General features: G+C 39.8%; 1 protein-coding gene across 24 annotated transcripts in view; it reads left to right on the forward strand.

Moving 5' to 3' along the window:
- Positions 1 to 23,698, forward strand: part of CELF1 (CUGBP Elav-like family member 1) — a 68,229-nt gene that overhangs the window by 21,814 nt on the left and 22,717 nt on the right. For 13 of the 24 annotated variants that reach the window (XM_053925182.2, XM_053925183.2, XM_053925181.2 and 10 more), the window contains 2 exons: positions 9,958 to 9,997; positions 15,326 to 15,477. The exons of 4 other annotated variants lie outside the window; for them this stretch is intronic. In XM_053925182.2, the coding sequence (XP_053781157.1) occupies positions 15,407 to 15,477 (71 nt within the window). In that variant the 5' untranslated portion in view covers positions 9,958 to 9,997; positions 15,326 to 15,406. The remainder of the gene's footprint in view (positions 1 to 9,957; positions 9,998 to 15,325; positions 15,478 to 23,698) is intronic. 7 more of the 24 variants (XM_053925188.2, XM_053925205.2, XM_053925185.2 and 4 more) reach the window with 2 other exon arrangements.

A 23,698-nucleotide genomic window follows, 5' to 3' on the forward strand; every position in this document is an offset into this window, starting at 1 on the left:
TGTTTCAGCTGCATGAACATCATTTGAGTTGCTGGGGTAATTTCAAATGCTGCAGTATAGTTTACCTGGCTCACATATGGTATACACTGGTTCATCTGGACAATGGCTGTTGCTACACAAAAGTTTCAGGCAAAGCAGGGGGGAAAAATACAAAAACAAAGTACTTGTTTTGGAACAGCATAAATTGGGAATTTTCTTTATTTTGTCCCTCATAGTTTGAGTTTTCTTCTAAAAAATTTCCGTAGAATAGTTAACATCATTTTGTAAACAATTCAGCCAGTATTCCACATTTGCAACCTTGTTAGCAGTTTTTTCTTTACCCTTCCAAAGATCTGTTTATATACGAGCCATGTGTAATTCCTTTCTAATTATATAAGTATATCTTTCTTATCAATCCTTAGAGGTTGGAACTGCCTTACTCTCTTTAATAGCTGCAGAGTGTTTTTCTGTATTGCTATACTGTAATTTATTTAACCAGCACCCAAATGATGGACGTATATGTTTCCAGCTTTTGCTATTTTGAATAGTGGTCTTACAAAGAAAGCCCCTTTGCATACTCGTGTTTATTTCTAAAACTGGAATTGCTGGAATCAAAGGGCATGAGTAGTTGTCAGTACTGATGAGATACTTAAGATCTTTTAAAAATATTTCGCAAGTTATATTATGCACTGAATAATATTATTAGTGATCAGAAAGGTCTCAATGCATAGGCAAAGTACCACCCCAAACAGTTAGTAGAATGAACACCTGACCTGAAATGGAAGACTCAAGAAGCCTTCTTGAGATAAGCTTTATTATTAAACCTAGCGACCATTATTGTCAGAGAAGAAGTAAGTTGCCTGGAGTAGGCAGGAGCAGCCCTTCCTTTTAAATTTTTTTTAAATTTTATTTTTATTTTAAGGGAATTGGTGATGGTAGCTGAAGCTGCAAGTCGATACCTCTCCCTCCCTCCCTCTCTTACTCAAAATGTTAGTTGTGCCCCCCCCCTTACTCCCAGAAAGTTAGTTTCACTCATTTATGACCTCTACCAATTAGAAAAACATTTGTGGTCCCTGACTAATTGGATCTTTTACTCTTAAAACTATTCATATGGCTGTGACACCATTTAGTCATCATAATTAGCCTTTAAATTCCGACTAGTTGTATCTACAGTTTAATCATCACGTCAGAAAATAAAAGCAAAGTAATATTTTGAGTTTCCCTTCCAAAAAAACACTTTACAAACGGACTTATTTTACCAAATAGAGTGCCGTGACCCCAGGAGGATAAGTCTCACTGACTGGTTGTAGCGCCTAGGTCACTTAACTTGTTCTCTTCAGTTTAGTTCTGAAAAGTGGGAATGAAAATGGTAAATAATCTCCTTTGAGCGCTCAGAGAAATAATTATAGTCGTTCCCAGAAGGTTATGTATTATAGAAATGACTCTTCAGAGATATCAAGATTATAAAGTAATTTTAAAAGTAACTTGACAGTGTTTCAGAAGAAAATTAGTCACATTCTGCCTACATGGCACTAACATATGGTGCAGCCCTGTTGAGCTGCACAAGTGGGCTGAAATCAAAATGCAGTTGGAGAGGAGCAGTAGTGACTCACTAGATGAGACAGATTTGGCCTTATGGCAGGGCAGTGAGACGAAAGCGGAACTGGTGGCCTCAGAACATGTCAGATTTGAGCAAGTGGTACATGAATATTATGGGAAAGTAGAATGTCTGAGCCCTCGAGTTTGGATTAGGTGCTTTGTCTGGTGTCTCATTCCCTGTAGGTAGGCCCCTTCTGTGTCTTTAGAGCCTCCGCTTCTTCCACACAACGGGGAGCCTTTGCTGCCTCTGACTTCTGTGCATGGTTCCCTGTGTCTTCGAAGGTAGAAACCACTAGTCAAGTATTTAACATTGATATGTCTGAACACTGAATTCAATCTAGAAAGATACATAGAGTTAGCAATTCTCCCCGGAGAAAGTGGCACATTAACTTAACTAACATATATAAATTACTGCTGTTACATTGAGCAATATGTTGCCTGGTTCTGACAGTGCTGCCAAGGAAACAGGAGCTAAAACAGAATGAGATTCCTACATTTCACTCCCAACACCCAATAGAGAGCTATAGGAGGAGGAGAGAGGGAAAATGTATTTCACCAAGTATAATGAGCACTTTTTTTGCCCAAATTTTTGGGGGGAAAATAAGAATGCGCATTATACGTGGGTAGTACTAATTCCCAATTTGTCATGGGTAATGTGAATTATACATGGGAATTACCATTAAAATGTGGGTGCACATTATACACAGAAGTGCATTATACACGGCAAAATACGGTACTTTATGGGGATTTGAGAATTACTTTTTTTTGAGAGTATAGGCATTTTGGAAGGAAGTAGGAAAAGAGATTTTTTAAAAAAAGGATTCTACAGTCCCTTTCTGTCTCACCTGAGCACCTCCAAAATAGGTTGCCCATCTGGTGAGCTGGTCTGTTGTTCAGGTACGTATATATAGTCACAGGGAAGGATCATGTAACTGAGCAGGAGATGGGATGGCAGCTCAGGGAAAGGAAGGAAAACAAAGAGCCAACTCACCTACCCTCATCCAACTTTACTGCTTTTTTGTAGCAATTTCAGAGGACCTGATAATTATGTTGGCTCTGTAAGATAGGTGTTGTCATATTTATTGGTTATGACATAATAGGAAGGGTGTTGTTGGTAAAGTCAAGCCAGTTCTGACTGATCCTTAAATACAAGCTGTTCACAAGAAAAATGTCTTTAATTGTTAAGTAAAAAGGGCAGGTTATGCAATAGTATATACAGTGTGATATTTAATTTGATAATAATTATGTGTATTTGAGTGTGCATGAATCTTAATATATACATAGAAAAAAGCCAGGTGGGAGTTAAACCAACATGTGGTTTAATGTAAAAGTGAATAATTAGGTAAAAATTTTTTAATGGAGGAAGAAAAAATTAAAGGAATAAACAGTCCACTTCTATTTTTAGAAGGGGGGGCTGCTCATAATGTTGCTTTTACCCAAGTACCCACAACTGAAAAAGGTGGGGAGATGTTTCTTATAGATAAATATGTGTAGATGTTTTATTTGAACTGTTAATGTAAAATTAATAAATTATAGTAGATAAACTAGAGAATTCCAGTTCAACAATTGAAGGTTGGATATGTGCTAACTTTATTCCAGGTATTTGGGGGATATAAACAGAAAACAGGAGAAGGGACTTATTACTTGTTCACAAAATGCTAACATCTGAAATATATTGGGTTGGCCAAAAAGTTCCTTTGGTATTTTTCCCTACATGGCTCTAGTAGGGGGTCTTTGACTTCATTTGAAACAATTTCGTTAAATTGTATTGTGACAGCTGTCATGTCAGCATGTATTTTAAAAAACTTAAAACTGGTGAATTTTTCTGTAGCCATTTTAATATTGAAGATGGAAGAAAATATGCAACATTCCGGCATATTATGCTTTATTATTTTAAGAAAGGCAAAAACTCAACTGAAATGCAAAAAATGTTTTGTGCAGTGTATGAAGGTGATGTGACTGACTGAATGTGTCAGAAGTTGTTTGTGAAGTTTCATGCTGGAGATTTCTTGCTGGACGACACTCCACGGTTGGGTAGGCCAGTCAAAGTTGATAGTGATCAATTCAAGACATTGATTGAAAACAATTAACGTTATATCACGTGGGAGATGACCAACATACTCAAAATGTCCAAATCAATAAAGTTGCTGGTGGAAAAAATAAAAGTCTTATTTTATGGGAAAAACTAAATGGATCTTTGGCCAACCCAATATTTTATTAACAAAAATTTAGAAATAAGGTTTACACATAGTTTTTCTTGGGTGTATCCCATATGTGGATAGCAGTTTAAAATCAGTTTGGAGGAAATACGATTATGCTTTTAGATGACTTTTAGTGATAGTCTGGATTAATCTAGTCCTGTCCTCTTACAGATGAGGGAGCTGAGGGCCAGAAAAAAGTGACTCACTGAAGATCACACAAATGGCATCAAATTTGGCCTGTGTTTAACATACTGTTTTGTTACTTTGTAGCAGAGAGTCAAAGCACAGGCCAGGCAGGTGGGGAGTATTCTAGCAGTGGTTAACAAATCTAATGAAAATTTGGGATTCTCTCTTCAGGAAATCATCCATGTCCATTTTCACGCAGTTCAGCAAAAAAAAAAAAAAAAAAAAATAGGGTTCATAGACCTATGTACTCTCCTTTCCATAGAGCTCGTCTGTGGATTTTGAAGAGATCTAAGGGTCCCAGATTGAGAATCAGATGAAAAAGGAAAGGTTTTAAAATTGTTGCCACATTGCATAACAATATTAACATGCTGAACTGTGTTAAAAATGGTTAAGATGGTAGCCCTGGCCAGGTGACTCATTTGTTTGGAGCGTTGTCCTCTGCACCAAAAGGTTGTGGGATTCAATTCCTTGTCAAGACGAATACCTAGGTCCCGGGTTTCATCCGCGGATTGGGGGCAGGGGAGAAGCAACCTATCGATGTTTCTCTGTCTCCCTCCCTCTATCTCTCAATTAATAAACATATTCTTGGGTGAGGATTAAAAAATACTGGTTTAAGATGTAAGTTTTATATGTTTTTTACCATAGGCTTTTTTTTTAGGCTGGAAAAAAAAATTATTGCCACTAAAGAAAGAAAGAAAGCATACCAGCCAGTAGAGGAGGATATGAGATTGAGATCTGTTTATAAACTCTTCTACTAGGGTCAGGGAGAGGACACACATAGATGACTCAGTCTGTAAAGAGTCAGAAGCCCTAAATTTAAGCCTGAATCATGGACATAGTAGTCACAGAGCAAGAGTCACAAGGGAAAAAAGAAGATTTTTGTACACCTCACAGAGCAAATGTTAAGCTTTATCCCTTCCCACCACGACAGGTCAGAACGAAGCCTGGGGCAGTACAAGACCCAGAGTGTTCAACATAGAGTAATTTATTAGAGTGGGAAGGCGAGGGAAGGCGATGCTCTAGGAATAGTGGGACTAGAAAGGAATTTACTGTGTGCTTCAGTGTATCTGTTTAATCCACCTAATCATCCTCATTTTACAGATTAGCAAAACAATTATTAAATAGTTTTTCTGCAGTCATTTAGTCTTGGGTCCTCCTATGTTGCTGAGTGCTGTTACACATTTTATTTCATTTAATGCACTAGGCTTTGAGGTTAGATTCTGCCCTATTAGTTGTGATGTGTGTACCCAATCCTGGATTAGAATCTGATGGCAACTGTTATTTCCCTGCCACGGGTTCCCAAGGAAGATAGGTAGATTGGCTCCCCCAGTTAAACTGCTGGATTTTAGCACCATACCCTGGTGAAGTTTTGCATGGATATGAGCCTGGTTAGTCAGAAAAGCTTCACAGTTGATCCTTTTATCTGGTTACTTCGATTTCTAAGGTATAGGGGAGGTGGAGGACATGCAGTTCTCCAAAGCAGTATGCCCAGGCTTCCTTCCTATTAGATTAGAGGTTGTCAGATGTTTTTAAAAGCAGAAATGTTTTCCCCTAAACACAAAAGTCAAGCTGGTTGAGGTTGAAACAGGAGGGCAAGGCGAGCCCAGCTGTGTGCTTCTCCTGGCCCTCAAGTTTAACCCTAAGTCTATTAATTCCATATTTCCATACCGTATTCCATTAATTTGAGGATGCACACATTTATGAACCAGCCATAAACTAGGACAAAAAGAAAGGGCATCGCAAGCGGTCTAAAAGGTAACAGACATTTTTTAAAACAGCACAATTTCCCCAAGTCATTTTTATCATTTGTCTCTTTCCTCTTCCAGTTATAAGTTTTTTACTGTGGCTTGATCGAATTCTGGGTATTGATTTGGTTTCTTTTGAGAAACATACTTAAGTCTTCTTTTATAGGTGAGAAAACTGACACTTAGAGATGTTAATTAACTTGCTCAGAGTCACAAGCCTACTGACTAGCAGCAGGAAGTTTTCACTACCCTTAATTGTATCTCTCACGTGACTGTTGAGACTTTGGACATTTACCTACTTAAAAATTTGCACGATAAAAAGGTCAGATTCAACTTCATGGTCCTCAGCATTTAAACAGTCTTTTCTGTGGTTTGTGTACATGATCTTCCTTGTACACAGTTTTTAACCTCTGTCCACCTTTCACCTAAGGGTTGAAGTGTCTGGCTTTATATTCCAACCTCTTATTACCTGGATTGATGTGATCTTGAGAGTTACTTAATTACTTTGTGTCTTTTGTCATCTGTAAATAAGGCTAGAAGAGGTATGAGGATTAAATATAAAGCATCCAAGATACTACGTGGCATACAGTAAATGCTCACAAAATGTTAGCTCATATAATTATGACTTTATAAATGTCTAGACATTTGTCCCCACTTTCAGGTATAGATTTATAAACTTTAAGTACCGTATTCCATTAATTTGAGGATGCACACATTTACTACCATTGATGGCATTTTAAATTCCTTGATTTGTAGTAATCTATTAGACTGCTAAAGATTAAAAAATCTGCTGTTCAAAAAACCATTCATCTCAAAGCAGAATATAAAATCGGTGGATTATCTGTTGTTTTGAATTACCCAGGCCTGCTGTCTTATTTCCCAGGAGGCTTAGGGTTAGGGTTAAACTCGAGGGCCAGGAGAGGCACACAGCTGGGCTCTGCCTTGCCCTCCTCTGTTTCAACCTCAACAGCTGGATTTTTGTGTTTAGGGGAAAACATTTCTGCTTTTAAAAACATTTGACAACCTCTAATCTGGATAGGTGTTCAATTCTTCAGTAGCTCTCTGTTTTATATCAACGAAGCTTTTCAAGGTATTGAGAGCACTTAACTAACACTTGTTAGTAAGAGTTGGTGAGTCTTAAGAGAATAGTGGTTACCAGAGGGGGATAAGGGGCGGGGGGTCAGGTGGGTATAGGAAGTCAAATAAATATATGGTAATGTATTGGAAACCAGACTTTCGGTGGTGAGCACACAACAGACTATACAGAGAAAGCTGTTAACCAGTGTTACCTCAATTAAAAAAAAAAAAAAGAGTCTTGCTAATGAGGCCAAACATGGGTTCAGGCCTTATGTAGGTCATTGAGCATTACTGTGCCTGCTACCAGCCCCCTGTATTTGGAGTTTGTAATTCAGTGCATACTGTGTAAGAGCTACTGATGGAGTGAGTCATTGGCCATCTTCCTAGGAAGGACAGTGTTTTGTCATTTACTCAACACACCGGCTCCATAGGCCACCAGGAAACCGAGGAATGGAAAGGGTTTATTACCTTGCCCACACAAGGAAGACGTGTAGATCTGAGAGCTTTGGTATCAGTCCCAAGAGGTGATGCTGTTCGTTCACTCTTAAACCCTTGAAGCATGTCAAGATCATAATATAAGTTCCAAGATGTATTCCAAAGCCATATATAAATTCTTTCCAGGTTGTCTTTCCTTGGGGAAATGGTGAGATAGGTAGTTTGCCTTTTAGAGTCCCTGCTACTATTTACTTGCTAAATGCAATCTTAAAACTTCAAAGGAGCCTGGCTGGTATAGCTCAGTGGATTGAGTGCCAGCCAGCAAACCAAAGGGTCGCTGGTTCCATTCCCAGTCAGGGCACATGTGGTTCTTGGAGGGGGTGTGCGAGAGGCAACTGATCAATGTTTCTCTCACACATCAATGTTTCTCTCCCTCTCCCTTCCCCCTCTAAAACTAAATAAATAAAATCTTTTAAAAAAACTTCAAAGGAGGTCATATTTTGAACAATTAATACTCCTTGCTTCCCTCAGCTGGCTTGCCCTTCATCCTTCTCTGCTTTGTTGCCACCTTTTTAGTGCTCTTTTTCCCCCTTAGTACTTTTCACCTCTCTTTGGAAACTCTTTATATTATACCTTCCTTCATAGTGATTAAGAAAGGTAGGGGGTAATGTTCATAGAAAAAGACCTTTGCAGAGCTCCAAGGAGCTCCAGACCGTCCTCACAGAGCTTAATGCATTTTGCTTGGTTCCCCAGAAATAAAAGATGTAAAAACCTCAAACTTCAAGCTTTTAGTTTCCATTTAGCTTTCTCCTCTCCTTAAAGCATTTCTATTTTCCTACAGACTAGGCAACAGAATGTAGGAATAGCAAAACTGGGAAAACAAAGCTTTTAAAGGAAATAGCTTCTTGTGTGTTAGGCTTCCCACTGGCCCTCCTCCAAGTGACCAAGGCCTGTGTGGATGGAGGAAGACCAGGTGATCTTTTTTTGTGTGTTTGGGTTTTCCTTTAAAAAGTCTTCAGGTAACTTAGGAGTAGGGTAATTAATATCCTGCTTACCTATTTGTTTGTTTTAAAGAATTCATTTTTATCTCTTGACTGAGCAGTTGGGGTATTCCTTAGCCCCATTAGGGCTGCTGTGTTCTCTCGGATCTGGACATGTGTCCCTTACCCTTTCATACACTGGCCCTTCTTCACAACCCCAGGCTTCCCTTTTGACCTCTGTACCCTGGAGATTCCCCAACTAGCATGCTGCCTGAGTCTGGTCTCACAGGGTCACACAGCAGCAGTGTTTCTCAGCCATGCATGTTTCAAGAAACACCGGGGGAGGGAAACATGACTCCCGGTCTTTTCTTTGCCCTTTCCACTTTCCAAAATAAAATTAACAAGTAGAAAGTTAACTTGCTCTCTACCCTCCATGGTTACCACTGCTTGCTTCACTGCTGTCTAATAAAAGCTTGTACCTCCTAGGTGATGGTCACATTTCTCAAGACAGACCATAGGCTTTGGGGTTAGAATCCTTCGTGTAGAATGTTTTAGCATCTAAATCCTCAGAGTGGTCCCCACTGTAAATGGTGATAATATTACAGGATTGTATAAGGTATTGTGAATTTAATAAATTTAATAAATTCCTTTTTCTTAACAACTTTTGATCTTATAGGCAGGTCCAAGTAAATGCTTCTAGAAGTTTTTTTGTTAGAATAGTCTTTGCCTTAAAGTGATTGCTTTTTGCAAGCATCACTACTTCAGCAAAACTGAAAACCAATTTGGTCCAAATGAGAAGTCATATTAAGTACTTAAGCACCAATTTTATGCCTGTCAAGTAGCATCTTTGTCTTCAGGGAGGGTAAGTAGAGTGTAGTATCTCACAGTTATGATTCTGGCTTTGACTTTCAGGGTTCTTTCACACTTTCCGATGTAGACCTCATTCTTGGTGACTTTGAGCCGTTCTCTGCATATAGCTGGAGGAGTTGTGGACAAGGTTTATAAGGATTTGGGCAGCTTTACAGAATCAATCTTTTCTTGTGAGATGGTTTGATAATGTTTAAAAATAAAACAAATTGGTTTTGTGGTTACTCTCTTTGCTTTTACCTTCAATTAACTTCCTTATCTTCTTTTTTTTTTTTTTTTTTTTTTTTTTTTTTTTTTTTTTTTTTTTTTTTTGGTTTCGGTGGTTCACCACCTCCCTGCATTTACAGGGCCAGCAAGATGCATTTACACAGGCAGGAACTTGGTTGCCTTTGAAGTGTTTTATGTCTGGCACCTATTCAGGAAGGTTGCTTTGGGGAATGTAAAGTGTCCTCTCCACATTAATAACACGATCCTTAATTGCAAAAAGAATTATGCAGTTTTTAGTTTTATTGTAGTTTCCCATCCAAAAGCAGACACTAAAAATGATTGTTTTGGTGACTTAGATATATTGCAATTCAACTTTGTAAATCCTAATCATTTTACAATTTGTACTGACATTTTGGGGCAAGCCTCTGTTAAATCTTTTGGTACGTTAATTCCCTACTTTTTAAGTTGGTGGAGTTTAAAAATTAGCTTTAAGATGTTAAATGCAATTTATCTTTAAGGTATTGTGAACTTTAAAAATGGGAGGGGGAGGGGTTCTGTTAAAAAAATTATCATTAGCCATGGTGACAAAGGGGGCTTTTCTTTGGAAAGAAGATACATATCTGGAATTATGAGAAGTATAGTAGGCATGGCCCACTTATTTTTCTTTCCTTGGTTTTTTAGAGTGAAGACATAGTCCAGAGAGGGAGGTGTAAAGCTACAGGTATGGGCTAACTGCTGGATGGGTGTGCTCCATGGGCGTCTTTTTAACCTTCTTGCATGAGGCCTGTTGTGCAGATATGAAAAAATTACCTTCAGAAAGGTGATGGCTTTTTTCTACATTTTCTTGTTCCTAGGAAGCTAGAAATATTTTCTGTTTCTCAACTTTCCTTAGGTAAAATTTTCCAAGGCAGGTTTATCTCCCAATTGAACTAGCTGTTGACTGTTCTAATAGCTGTGGAAGGGGAGGGAAGGGGGGGAGAAAGAGAGGGAAGGAGTCAGGGGTGGGGGGAGCATTACTCCACACATCAACTACCCAGCTAACTTTCTTTCTTACTATGCTTAAAAACTGGGAGACCAAGTAAACTAGAATGAGAGTGAAGACAGGACTTAATGGTTTTTACTCAGATAATGTTGCCCTCCTGGAACCAGCATTTTTGTCCAGCATGCTGATTTTTTAAATCAGCACTGGAGTTTACAGAATTATACTCAAGTTCCAGAACTAGTTTGGTATCTGAAAATGTGACCTGATTTGAAGGGTGGTCCCAATTTGACAGGGCAGTTTATTAGGTTAAGTTTAGTCCCAGACACTTCAAGAGAGGCTCTGCGCTTACACTTTGGCTTAGAGTGAGAAGCAGAGAAGAGGTCTTTCTTTTGGTCCTTATCTTTTCACTGATTGGGGGAGGAGACAGTGGTGATTAAAAATGGGGGGAGGAAGTGGAAAACCTTTTAGTTTTCAAAAAAAAGGCATTACTTTTCCTCCTTTTCACCTTGTCATGTCGTCTCAGTATACCATATATGATAATTTTACAAGCAAACTAACTTGCATAGAACAATCACTAAACTTAATGGTTTTTGTCTTGCAGTGATTTTAGATTTGAAATAGAAACTTATTTACAATATTGTGTAAAGAAATTTTTTAAAGAATTAATTTATTTTTAGAGAGAGGGGAAGGGAGGGGGAGAGAAACATCAATGTGTGGTTGCCTCTTGTTCGCTCCCTACTGGGGACTTGCCCCCGCAATGCAGGCATGAGCCCTTGACAGGGAATCGAACCAGTGAGCCTTTGGTTCCCAGGCTGGCGCTCAATCCACTGAGCCACACCAACCAGGGCCACAATATTTTTTATTCTTTACTTTAAAACTCTCCTTCCCCCAGAAATTTTTTCATTGCCTAGACTCTTATTGGAAACTCACAAAATTTTCTGGTTTGCTTTAAATTATAGTTGTCACATTTTTGCAAAAAAGCTCCTGTAAAGTGAGATGCCAGGGAGATCATTACCAATTTAGGTCAGTGTATTTTTGCATATGCAAGGCACTAGATTAGGAACTCTAGGAGACCCACTAATTATAGTAGAAGTACTCAAATTTTGAAGTGAAATTTAAGTCCATAAAGGTTTTAAGCTAAATTAAGTCATTCTGGTTGGTTATTTTCTAGTCGTGTCAGTTACTTCTTTTCTACCTTTCTTATGTCATCTGACTGCCAGAAGCTGGGGCAGGGGGTGAACATACAGTTCACTTAACTGTCTGAGGTTATGACTTACTTAGATTTTCACTTTTCTTTGTATAGACTGATGGTGATTTTTAATGACACAGATTTTCTTTTATAATTTAGTTGCACGCCCTAATTTCCTTTTAAGGTCATCTAACTAGACCTCACATTTAGCCCTTTAAAACAAATACATTTAGAATATCTGGGTGGAAGTATAAAATCGCTTCACCTGTCATTGAACTCCCTGGTTACATCAAGATAGACAGCCACATGCCACCTGGGTTTTTGTTTTTATTTCCTTGCTTAAATAATATGCTTTTCTTTGCTCTTTCACTCTTTTTGACAAAACAAAGGCTATGGTTTCTAGCATTTCTCTCTCTTAATTCAGCTTTTAAATTGCTTAAGCCAGGGGTGTCAAACTCATTTTCACCAGGGGCCACATCAGCCTGGCAGTTCCCTTCAAGGGGCTGAATGTAATTTCAACACCTCAACAGTTAAGGTTTAGTTATATTTATACAGTCCTAAAATTATTTCAGCCCTTTGAAGGCAACCATGAAGCTGATGTGGCCCCCAGGGAAAATGAGTTTGACACCCCTGGCTTATGCCATTTAGATACTCTAAATGCAGGGTGTGCTATTTTTGAGGGTTCTCCTTATCTACCCATCATTTTTTATGATTTGGGTTCTTATGTTGTAGCAGACTGAGTGCATCTGTCTGTTTTCACATAATCAAGCTTTGAAATACTGCCCTTAGAAAAGAAGTATAGAATACTGAAAGCAGAGAACACTGAGACAGACAAGCAAAGAAAGGAGAGGGACCCATGAATATAAATTCATAATGAGGACAAGTGGTAAAGAAGGGCTGAGGGAAAGTTAAGGCCTTCTTTTGCAGTGAGCTCTTGGTTATAATCTGTCCTGCCAACTCTTTCTTTCTAACGCATCCTTTATGGGGAAAGCCTGGAATGTGTTTCTGATTCAGAAATTAAAACAACAACTTATGAGCATTTTTTGTGAATAATTTTTAATCTTTTTAATTTTAACACCTGCATTTTGTATACCCATAATTGTTTTTACCATCATTTAACTTTGTAACCCTTTTCTAAAATTGAGTGATTTGTGGTTAATTTCTGTGTCGTGCCCCCCCCCCCCCCCCCCCCCCCGCATAAGCATGTTGGATTTAATTATACTGAGATAACTCTTGTGGCCTGCCTAAAGAAAAGCATTCTCCTTCATGTAATAACATTTCCATCATGTAGGTTTTTAAAGCAGTGTTGCTTTATATATTGTAAAATGGATTTTAAAACATTACTCTGAATAAGTACTTCCCACATTTGGCTTGGTGAAAATTACTGTCAGGAGTGCACATCGTTTCATAGTCTGAGCAGTGCCAGGCTACTCAGTGAAGTCTGCCACACTTAAGTACTCCCTTACAATAGATGTGGTTCTCACTGCAATAGAGATGTAATTAAAAGCCATGTATTTTTACAGAATAATAAAAGCATAACAATAACTAGTAGGATTTTTAAAAAATTTGTTGATTCCTTTTCAAAGGAATTCTTGAACTAAAAAAATCTAATTTACTTAACTGACTTAACAAATTTACTCCTTGATCCAGGTATCTTTCTGTAGGAGGAGGCATGTGACCAGCTCCAGTGTACATAGGAGAAACTAGGACAAACCTACCAGTTACTTAACCAGTCCCAGCTTTGGTTATCGTCCTCTGCCTGTCTGGCAGAGTCAGGGCTTGGTGAACTGTGTATCGAGTTGCACAGTCTCCTCTCACTTGCAACTTGTTTTTGCTTCCTTCCCTAATAGGATGCAAGAGAGCTCCTGCCACTTCTGCCTGTGAAGCAGTAGATCAGATGAGGCAGAGCCTCTGACAAAATAAAAAAGTAGTTCACTACAATTATAGTTTTAAATTTTGGATGGTCAGTTTCTGCCTTCCTTGGTCAAAAGCAGGACAGATGTCAGCCCTTGGTACACAGACTAGAAGTTAGGCCTATACCACGACGTGCTGCCTTTGTTTTGTGGTTTTTTTTTTTTTTTTTTTTTTTTCAAATAAGTCTACATGTTTAGGAGTTCGTTCATTTACCTCTCTACAGGCAGAACGTAACTTCTTTTTTTCAAAGTTCCCTGTGTTGTTAACTGAGCTTGAGTGAAGTGAAATTTTTGAGGTAAGGCAACCCTACTGATAAATACGGAAAGAAGGACTGTGAAATTTGGGAGCCTTCAGAGATGCAGTTTTAGAGTCATCGCCTAAATATTGAAATGCCACCATTTGTTGTTGGGAGGGATGTGGAGCTAAATTGAGAATGGGAGCACCACATCTGCCTTGACTGCTAAGTATATCCATCTCTGCTGCTCACCCACAATAGAATTTTTATGTCTGCATTCATTAATCCTGGTTTTAGCAAGTTTAAAGGAGGACAGCGGATGAAGAGGCTTAGTCTACATTTCACTGTCCTTCCTTACGGGTTCGAGTGTTTGTCCCTAGCAGACCCTGGTTCTTTTTCATTATTAGAAAGGTCAAACAACTGAAAAGACATTATTTCCTAGTACTCTGTCATGCGGCAGAATGGTGCAGTGCCATTTTCATTTTTACCTTTTTAAATTCTCTGACAAATTAAGGTTCAGAGTTAGTAAAGAATGTCTGCCTTGTGCCACCTAAAGAATGTCACTGAAGCAGCAGTTTTTAAAGTTCTTCACTCTGATGAGGGAGCACACTCTGCTGTCAACATACCAAGAGAGCATTCCAGTACAGGTGGTAGTATGTGAGCAGTAAGTGTCTGATGGCCAGTACTTCAGCCATCCTCTGGCCTGCTTCTGATGGTCTGAATCAGTAGTCCTTCTTTTCCACTATTCTGAGGTTATTTTGTACCCAAGCACTGTGCTCATTGCTGTCTTTGGCACATGGAAACTAAGTTCTGACCAAGGCTAACAACCTAGAACTAACAACCTAGTTGTTGTTTTCTTTTCTCCCCCCTGCCCCCCCAAGATTTTACTTACTTATTTTCATGGGGAGGAGAGGGAGAAAGGGGGGGAGAAACATCAGTGTGTGAGAGATGTATTAATTGGTTGCCTCTTGCACACTCCCAACTGAGGACCTGACCTGCAACCCAGGCATGTGCCCTGACTGGGAATCAAACTAGCCACCTTTTGGTTTGCATGCTGGTGCTCAATCCACTGAGCCGTACCAGCCAGGGCTCAGTTCTTTTCAAGAACATTTTCAGTCCTGGCTGGTGTAGCTCAGTGGATCGAGTGCCGGCCTGTGAACCAAAGCGTCGCTGGTTCGATTCCCAGTCAGGGCACATGCCTGGGTTGCTGGTCAGGTCCCCAGTAGGGGGCACGAGAGGGTCAACCACATATTGATGTTTCTCTCCTTTTCTCCTTCCCTTCCCCTCTCTCTAAAAATAAATAAAATCTTAAGGGAAAAAGAAAACATTTTCAGACCATGTAAGGTAAGGAGGTGAGTTCTCCCCCCCGCCCCCTCAGGTATTATCAGATTTGAGGCATCCTCAAAAACTGATTTGCAGGGAGAGGAGTTTGCAAAATGTGAAACAAGTTTCTGTTTCTTCTGCTCTGGTAGCCACTGCTAACTTCGTGGATTTGACACTATTTATCTGACAGTGCACATAGTACTGCTTCGCCAGGGAAAATCACACAAAACAAGCCTGGCGTATCAGCACTTTCATTGTGTGCTGGGCTGAGCCTCCCCTCACATGGTCACATCCCCCTTTTAATCCATTATTCCCTTTCCCTTCCCCAGTCCTGCCTGTTTCTGTGGCACTTATTGCTGGTTTCCCTGAGCTCCTGTTTCCACTTTGTGTTTTTTGTGGGGCCCAGGAAGCTAAAGCTGTGTGTATTTGTGGATCAGACAAGTGCAGCAAGTTAATATCATTGACTTCTGAAGGGGAGAGTGAGGTGATGGCTGCGTTTAAGTTGGATTTCCTTCCAGAAATGATGGTGGATCATTGCTCTTTGAATTCCAGTCCCGTGTAAGTATTTTTGTTGTCTATTTTTTTTTTTATCATAAGCAGAGGAACTGGGTTGTTTTCTTTGTTATTTAATGAAACTGGTCCCTTTTCTTAAAAGAAGAAAAAACTGGGTGAGGAAACCAAAGTCCACACTATCGTTGTTTTCTAGTAGAGTCTTACTCTGTCTCATTACTGCTGATTGCTTTCTTCAAGGCTACAGCGAAGTTCTGTACATGAGAGGGCATGTTTAATATATGACCAGCAACGTCACCTCAAGGGTGCTAGCTCCTCTCCCTTCAAGCTGTAGTGTTTTCCCATAGGTTCCAAGGTTTTTGTTTTTTTTTTTTTAACTGTAGTTTTATTACTCCGGGTTGGGTATGTAATTCAAATGATCTTTAGGGAAGTTACTTATTTTTAATGATCAAATTCTTAAACTCACCACAGAGGAGACTGGTAAACTCATATCACAGAGGGTGTATTCAGTAGTATATGCAGAATGCTATATTGATATCTAAACTATAATTCTGGGTCCCCCCCAATCTAATTGAAAATGCAACGTGGTACATGATTTGGGAGGTATCAGATGCCCCTTCCCCCAAATTAGACCATTTTTTTTTTAAGATTTTATTTATTTATTGTTTAGAGAGAGGGGAAGGGAAGGAGAAAGAGGGAAAGAAACTTCAATGTGTAGTTGCCCCCCACGTGCCCCCAACTGGGCACCTGGCCTGCAGCCCAGGCATGTGCCCTGGCTGGGAATCGAACCAGCGACCCTTCAGTTTGTAGGCCTGCACTCAATCCACTGAGCTACACCAGCCAGTGCTAGACCAATCTTGATTGGCAGTTTGCCCAAGTAAATTTTGAACATAGGAATGAGAAGCTCATCACTTTGCAGGGCTGTTCAAGAAGTGACGCTGCCATTGTGGAGAACCGAAATGCTCGCCTGGCTCTGACTTACAGCTACAGGGAACCTGAACTCTGGGTTTTGTGGAGAATACATTTCTAACTTCTCGTTTCGTTACTTTACCCAGGCTTCAGAGTATCTTGGAAGCTCAAATAAGTGAGTCTGAGGTTATTCACAGCCAAGAATATTAAATGGTAGAATATTCCCTAGATAACAGATGGTAGTTGCAAGTCTTTGAGTTTAGATTGCCATGTGCGAATCAGGCTACCCTGGGATTGAGTGTAACAATGTGGATAATAGCAGATTCCAAACAGCTTTTCATGGAATAGTTTGGTGGCCCTTAAAGCTACCTGGCTTGCTCATTTGAAGTAGATCCTATGCTTTCCCTCTAGTCTCCAAAATAATAGTAATGTAGATGTCTTTTTATGAGAGTTCTTTACTGCTGAAATTCTCTTTTAGCACCAGATAACAGGTGAAATCATAATGAATGCCATCATAAAGACTTACTGCATTATAAAAATTATTCCCATGTACCAGATATATGATCCCTAAAAATAGGACTTTGTGGCTCAAATTATCTTCCATTGTAACACTTTGCCTATGCTTTGCCATGGCCTGTTGTTCAGCCCTCAGATACAGCTTTTTTCCTCAGTCTGTTTTCTCATCTTTTAAGAGGTTGGACTGATACGGTATCCCATAAAGTGTGGACCGTGGAGCACTGCATGAAAGTTACCTGGAGCATAACAATGCAGATTCCTGGACCCATGCCCAGATGTTCTTATGCTAGAATAGGGCTTAAGAATATGTTTTTAATAATGTCCCATGTAGTTTTCATGCACACTAGAGTTTGATAACTAACGGACTGAAAATGGGTCATTCTGAATAGAGGTAATCAGGGAGTAGACTGTTACGTCATTTCTCCCCAAGTGCATTGGCATCTGTTTTAGTCATCCAACTTCACAAAAGTTTTTTGAGGTTAATTGGGCATAAGCTATTGCCCCTATTTTACAGATGAGAAACTCAGTTGAGAGGGGCTAGAACTGACTTGCCAGAGGAGAGTTGCTGTCAACCTTGGGCCTACAGTGCAAGTTTAATGATAGACTCCTTATTTTTGTCCCCTAGACTAGGCCTCAGGTGTCTTTGAGCAGTTACCCATCAGTTGTCATTATTGCAAGTCCTCAGGCCCAAGTAGACACTGTATACCAAAATACACACCACAGAGTTGAGAAGAACGTTCTGGAGAATGGTGTGTGCTTCCTACCTCTTTCTTGGATTCTAAGCCCTTTACACTTGTGCTGCTTTAGCAGGAGGCTTGACATCGGTGGTTTTCTCGCTGAAGTGATACTGCCTGGGAATGTGATCTAGCAATGTATCTTATCACAATTTCTCACAACAGAGAATTTGTGGAGGGGCTGTGGAGGAGCCTGGGGACCTGAGCCCTGCTTCCTGTTCTCTCTTGTAACAGTGTCCTTGGTTCTACTTTGACCACTCTTCAGCTTCCACTGGCTCCTCTTACTTGGCTTGCACCATAAGATATGGGTGTCCTCCAAGGATTGTATCTTAGGTCTTTTCTTTCAGCTCTCCCATTGCTTAAGGGAGCATTAATGTGCTTTTCTGATTCTTAGATCTCTCTGTGTATCCTGTAAGCATCCCCCGAACTGTAGGACGTTGTTTTAAAAACTATTCATTGAGTATCTCCATCTGAAGGCTTCCCCATGCAAAAACAGTCCCTCATGTGGTCTGTGCTAGAATCCAAGAGTGAGTCTTCCTCCACCTCATGTCCTTGATGGAGTGGCCTCCAAGTTTAGTGGATTTGCACCACCTCCTCCCCCCCCATGTTTCTCAGCATTGCTTAAGACTAGTTCTTAATCTCGGAGCTAGTTTTTACAAGAGCTTCCTGATCTTCATATTTTGTCACTTTATTTCATCCTATTACCAGAAGTCTTTTAAAAGATAAAATCTTGCAATAAAGTCCAACCCTTTCAGTATGACATGGAAAGCCCTTCACTGATTCTCTCCAGCCTATCTCTTTATTTGCATCGATTTTCTAATACACACATTTCCTCTTTTTTCCTAATATTTTAAATGTTTTTATACTCAACATTTTAACTTTCTCAAGCACTAACTTTCTCAAGATAGTGCTTTTTCTACCTTTGCAATGTTATCTCTGTATTCTCTCCTGAGTCCTTACCGTCTCCTCCTCACCCTTTGAGCTTTCATAACTCTGTGCTATGTAGCACTTTTCCCAGCTGCTTAGTCCATTCGGCTTACATTCTTGTACCCCCCACCCCTCCTCCAAGTAAAATAAACTGTATTAGCCACCATTTCCCACATAAGTTTTATTCATTTGTTAAAGTATTTGGTGGGTATTATAGTTGTGACCCTCCACTTGTTCACTGCCATTGCCTCCGGGGCAGGAATTGTTCAGTCCCCCCTTTAATAGACCTTTATAGTGTGTAGTGCCTGGCACATTGTAGGAGCTTGGAAAATACAGTTGAATGAACGTTAAGTCCTGTGAGTTGTTTTAATAATTACAGATGATTGCAGTGGTGCACTGGACATCTCCATACATTGGTGAAGAAGGTTGAAAACCTTCACAAGCAGATTGTTAGCTATTCTGTTATTGAATGGCGACTTAAAAACCTTTATTGATAGCTTTTTCCAACTAACAGTGGAAGCTTCCTTTATCCAAATGAAAATTACTTCTTTCCAGCATAGACACATTCTGTCTTGTTCTCACTAGAGAACAGCTGGTAAGTCTCAGGCCAGGGTCCTTTTTCCTCTGATGTTCTTCTGTGCCACTTTTTCCAGCACAGGACGTGAGCCAGCAGGACCTGTTGGTAGGGCTGTATGGTGGCTGGGGTTGGGGATGCAAAAAAGTATTTATGCCTGCTGGCAAGTGGAGAGATTGGTAAGTATCTGGAATTTCTCTGTTTATAAGTGAACAAATAGCAGTCAACAGGTCATGAAGAGAGAGGGAAAAAATGAGTAATGAAAGGTTTTGGAAATGATTTTTAAACAGATGTGAAAGCAGTATTTAAGGGTGTTTTTGTAAGGACACTTGTGGACTGGGCTATAATGTAATCAGGAACTCCACAGCAGGAAGACCTGAACACTCTCTTTCTGACTTAGAGAACATGTTCTGCTCTAGTGTGCTGCTGCTTCTACTCACCTGCCTTATAACTTTAGGTTACAGCATGGCTTTCTTTGCCTCACCCCTGCCCTTCTAGCTTGTCTTCTGACTCCTTACTCCCTTTCTCTGTCTCTGTCTCTCTTTTGTTGAGATATAATTCACATAACAAAATTTACCCTTTTAAACTGCATGATTCAGTGATTTTTACTATATCCACAACTATCACCACTCATTGCAAAATATTGTCTTTCTTTTTTAAGAAAATTTAGAAAAATGATTTGAAAGGTAAAAAAAAACCCCATCGATTTGTTATTCCACTAATTTATGCATTCATTGGTTGCTTCTTTGTATCCTGACCAGAGATTGAACCCATAATATTGGCGTATCGCGGTGACGCTCTAACCAACTGAGCTACCTGACCAGGGCCCACAACATTTTCATCACCATAAAAAGAAACCCTGTACCCATTAGCAATCATTCCCTCCCTTCTTTCCTACCTCCAGTCCCCATTCCCTAGGCAACCACTTGCCTGCTTTCTGTCTCTGTAGACTGGCCTATACTGGATATTTCACATAGATGGAATCACACAATATGTAGCCTTTTGTGATCAGCTTCTTTCATTTCGTATGTTTTAAACTTCATCTATATTGTAGCATGACCCCTGTTATGTCTTGCCACTTGTCCTTTTAGCTTGTCAACTTAACTGACACTGTCTCTAGTTGAACCATTTCTACTTCTGACTTCACCACTGTTTCTGTTCACCAATTCTAGATTCTTTAGAGCATTGCTGTGCAATAGAGCTTTCTGTGTTGAAAAAAATGTTCTCTATCTCTGCTGTCCTCTGCAGTAGCCATTAGTCACTTGTGGCTAGTGGCTATTGTCTTGCTCAGTGCGTCTGTAGAGGAACTTGATCGGTCAGGCCTATCTTTCTGTTTTAAGCACAGTGGTCATGGTCTTAGGTTTCTGGCCAGCCAATGGATCAGCTTGTTGGATTAAGAGCCACCTCCGGTCTAGTCAGCTAGGGAGTGGGAAAGAAGTGGGACCGAACATCAACTCTGTCCCCTGATAGGAGAAAGAGAAGAGTTTATTTTTAGGAATTTTGGACAGATACATGCTTTGAAAATAAAGCTCTTTGTTTTCTGTTCCCTGTTTCTCTTCCAAGTTGGTTCTCTGTCCTGTTTTCCTATAGCATGCCCATCAAGAATCAGGTAGACAAGGCAGCCTCTGGTCCTAGTTTCTCAGTTTTTCATTTTTAATGATTTGCCAGTTGCTGCCATTATCGCTTCTGCTGTCTGAAGCAGAATGTAGAAGGAGGTGGGTTGGTGCCATGCCTCTTTCCTAAAACACTTGCTGCCTTCTTATCTCCCTTCTTCCTTTACTGCTGCAAAACATGCTTTTCCTTCCTTTCATCTTATTCCTAGTTCAGTACCTCCACAGAAGATTTTACAGACTTCCCTTTTAGAAATGATAGGTACACCATAGACAGTTCTCCTGGGGGCTGCTGAATTCATTGGCTCTTCAGTAGGTATAGTAAACGTACTGATCTCAGGTCACCTGACCCTGAGGAGCTCTTCATCAGTGGGAGATAAGGCACAAATCTGAGAATGGATTTAGTGACATAGAGAGTAAATGCCATACCTGAACGATGTGTGATCCTCAGTGTGTCACACTAGGTTTCTTGTCCCAGGTGACTTTTATGCAGTGGTTACTGTTAACTAAGGATAACATACACACCAGAAGTATGTGTGGAAGGTTAAGGATGAAGGAGCATTCATTGTTGCTCATCTCTTTAGACACAATAACCTCAAGTTTGTGACTGCTCGTTACATATACATAGGTATACATGGTTGCTTTCCCTTTTTGGGGTTATCTCTAACTGATGTTGTTACTTTCATTTCTAACTCTGTCTTCATGTGCTCTGATGAAATGTTTCTTATTTGCTGATGTATGCAACATATAACACAGTGCCTGGCCTGTGCAAGGAAGTGCCCCGCAGTTAATTGGAGGAAGGGAACAAGCCAGTGCGTGCTTGCAGTTGCATGATGCCCACAGCAGCTCGAGCCTGGCCTCATAATTTGCCATGCTGTGGGGGTGCCTCTCACACTGACGAAGGGCTGTCCTATCTCCCTCCTTCCAACTTGTAAATACTGTAAAAACAATTGAGTAGAAGACAAAGCATAAATTTGCATTTTGTGTCTTTTTATTATTATTAGATTGAACATTTACACAATTACCTGGTCCAGTTGTTAGAAAAGTGTCTAAAGAGTTAAGTTTGGAGATTGCCCCAGTCCTCGGGCACTTTGGGTAGCAGTGCTTTTGGGGATTCTTCTAAGGAACCTGGTGTGGGGTGTTGCTCATGGAGTAGGTGGGAGGAAGACATGGAGGAGGGCTCAGAGGATAAAGGGAAAGAAGGGTGTTTGTCTCTAATGTTGAGTCTCCACTGAACTTTTGGATAAACCACATCTACATGTGTTGCCTGTGTTCACAGTGATACAGAAAGTTTAGAAACAGCACACAAATGGAGGCAGAAGGGACAGCCTGAAAGCAGTTGCCTCCAATGTGTAATACAAGTTAATGAAACCCTGACTCTTCCCAAAAACAGCTGTCAGCTAGCTTCCTTATCATCAGAACATATTCTGAGTGCCATTGGGGATTTATGTTAAGTCTCCCTAGAATAGAAATATAATTAAAGACTAGCAACATTTTAAATATTTTATTTATTTATTTTTAGAGGGGAAGGGAGGGAGAAAGAGAGGAAGAGAAACATTGAGCAGTTGCTTCTTGCATGCCCCCAACTGGGGACGTGCGCCCTGACTGGGAATCATTCGTACCTGCAGCCTCTGGGTTCACAGGCCAGTGCTCAGTCCGCTGAGCCACACCAGCCAGGGTAAGATTAACGGCATTTTAATAAAATAGTAAACTCGGTAATTAAAGTTGTTGGGAGCAGGTTATAGGGAGTGACACTCATTGTTTCACCAGTCATAGTGCATTTTAAAATTTCTTTTTTTTTAAATTAAATTTATTGGGGTGACAGTGGTGAAGATTATATAATCTATAGATTATGTAGATTATATTGCATTGTGTGCCCACCACCCGAAGTCCCATCATCTTCTGTCACCATATATTTGGCTCCCTTTACCCTTTACAACAGGCAGGTTAATCCTGTGACAATCAGGTAATCATAAGAGATAATAGAGGCTCTTTAATTTGTGCTGCTATTTATACCTCTTTAATGCACAGCATTCATATTTATCAGAGTTAGTTGCTTACTAGAGGAATTGTTGAGAATGAGAACAAGAAATTTCTCCCATTCCACACTGCTTGCTTTGAACCAAGTGTGGCTACAAGAATGAATAGGAAATAAAACAATTTCTGCATTCAAGGGGCTCTAGACTAAAGCTAGAGTATGGGGAACCTTTACAGACATAGTGATACAGAGTTGGTCTGTATTAACAGCTTTCGATAATAAGTTAATGCTGGGTTAATGAAAATAGTCATTGTAGGTGTTCAGTTATAAGAGATAAAGGAGTTAAAAGACAGAGGTTGAGCTTCTTTCCTAGATTCATCATTCTCAAGGATCTTCAAATACTATTCAGAAGATAACAGTGGTGTAAAAGGTATTGTTTTTCCTTTAAGGAAAACTACCATTTATTTAGGATTGAATATTAAAACATGGCCAATTTGAATATGATGATATTCTGGATGAAGCAGCAGACACTAATAGAAAAGTTAATTATGCTGGCTGTTTGGAATTTAAGTTGTTACCAGTATATGATAAGGTCTTGAAACACTGTAAAGAAGGTCTTTGGTTTATTTTGAGTGGTAGAAATACTTACAGTGCAAGAATCCCCCTGGGTTCTTGGCAGTTGCAGTGGTAGCAGTGAAGGTATTCAAGCATCAGCATTACAAGTTTAGTGTGATAGGGCTGGAGGAATTTGTTGGTGTCGCAATAGTTGCAGTTGGTAAGGGAGTTAACTGGTAAAGTTGGAAAAGTAGCATTAAATTGGATAACTGAGAAACAATAAAAACTTAGAATGGTGACATCATTGTTTATGTTTATATAATATTTTTTAGAGTTGAAGAGGCAAAGTTTTGTTTTGGTCTGGATCCTAACTCAAAGAACACCAGGATAAGCACGTGAGACAGCCACGTTCAAAGACTGACATTCTAGTCAGTCCTTAGCTTAGGCCTTGGAGATCAAGTGCTTC

Source organism: Desmodus rotundus, chromosome 5 (genome assembly GCF_022682495.2).
Source record: "Desmodus rotundus isolate HL8 chromosome 5, HLdesRot8A.1, whole genome shotgun sequence".
NCBI classification, from domain to species: Eukaryota; Metazoa; Chordata; class Mammalia; order Chiroptera; family Phyllostomidae; genus Desmodus; species Desmodus rotundus.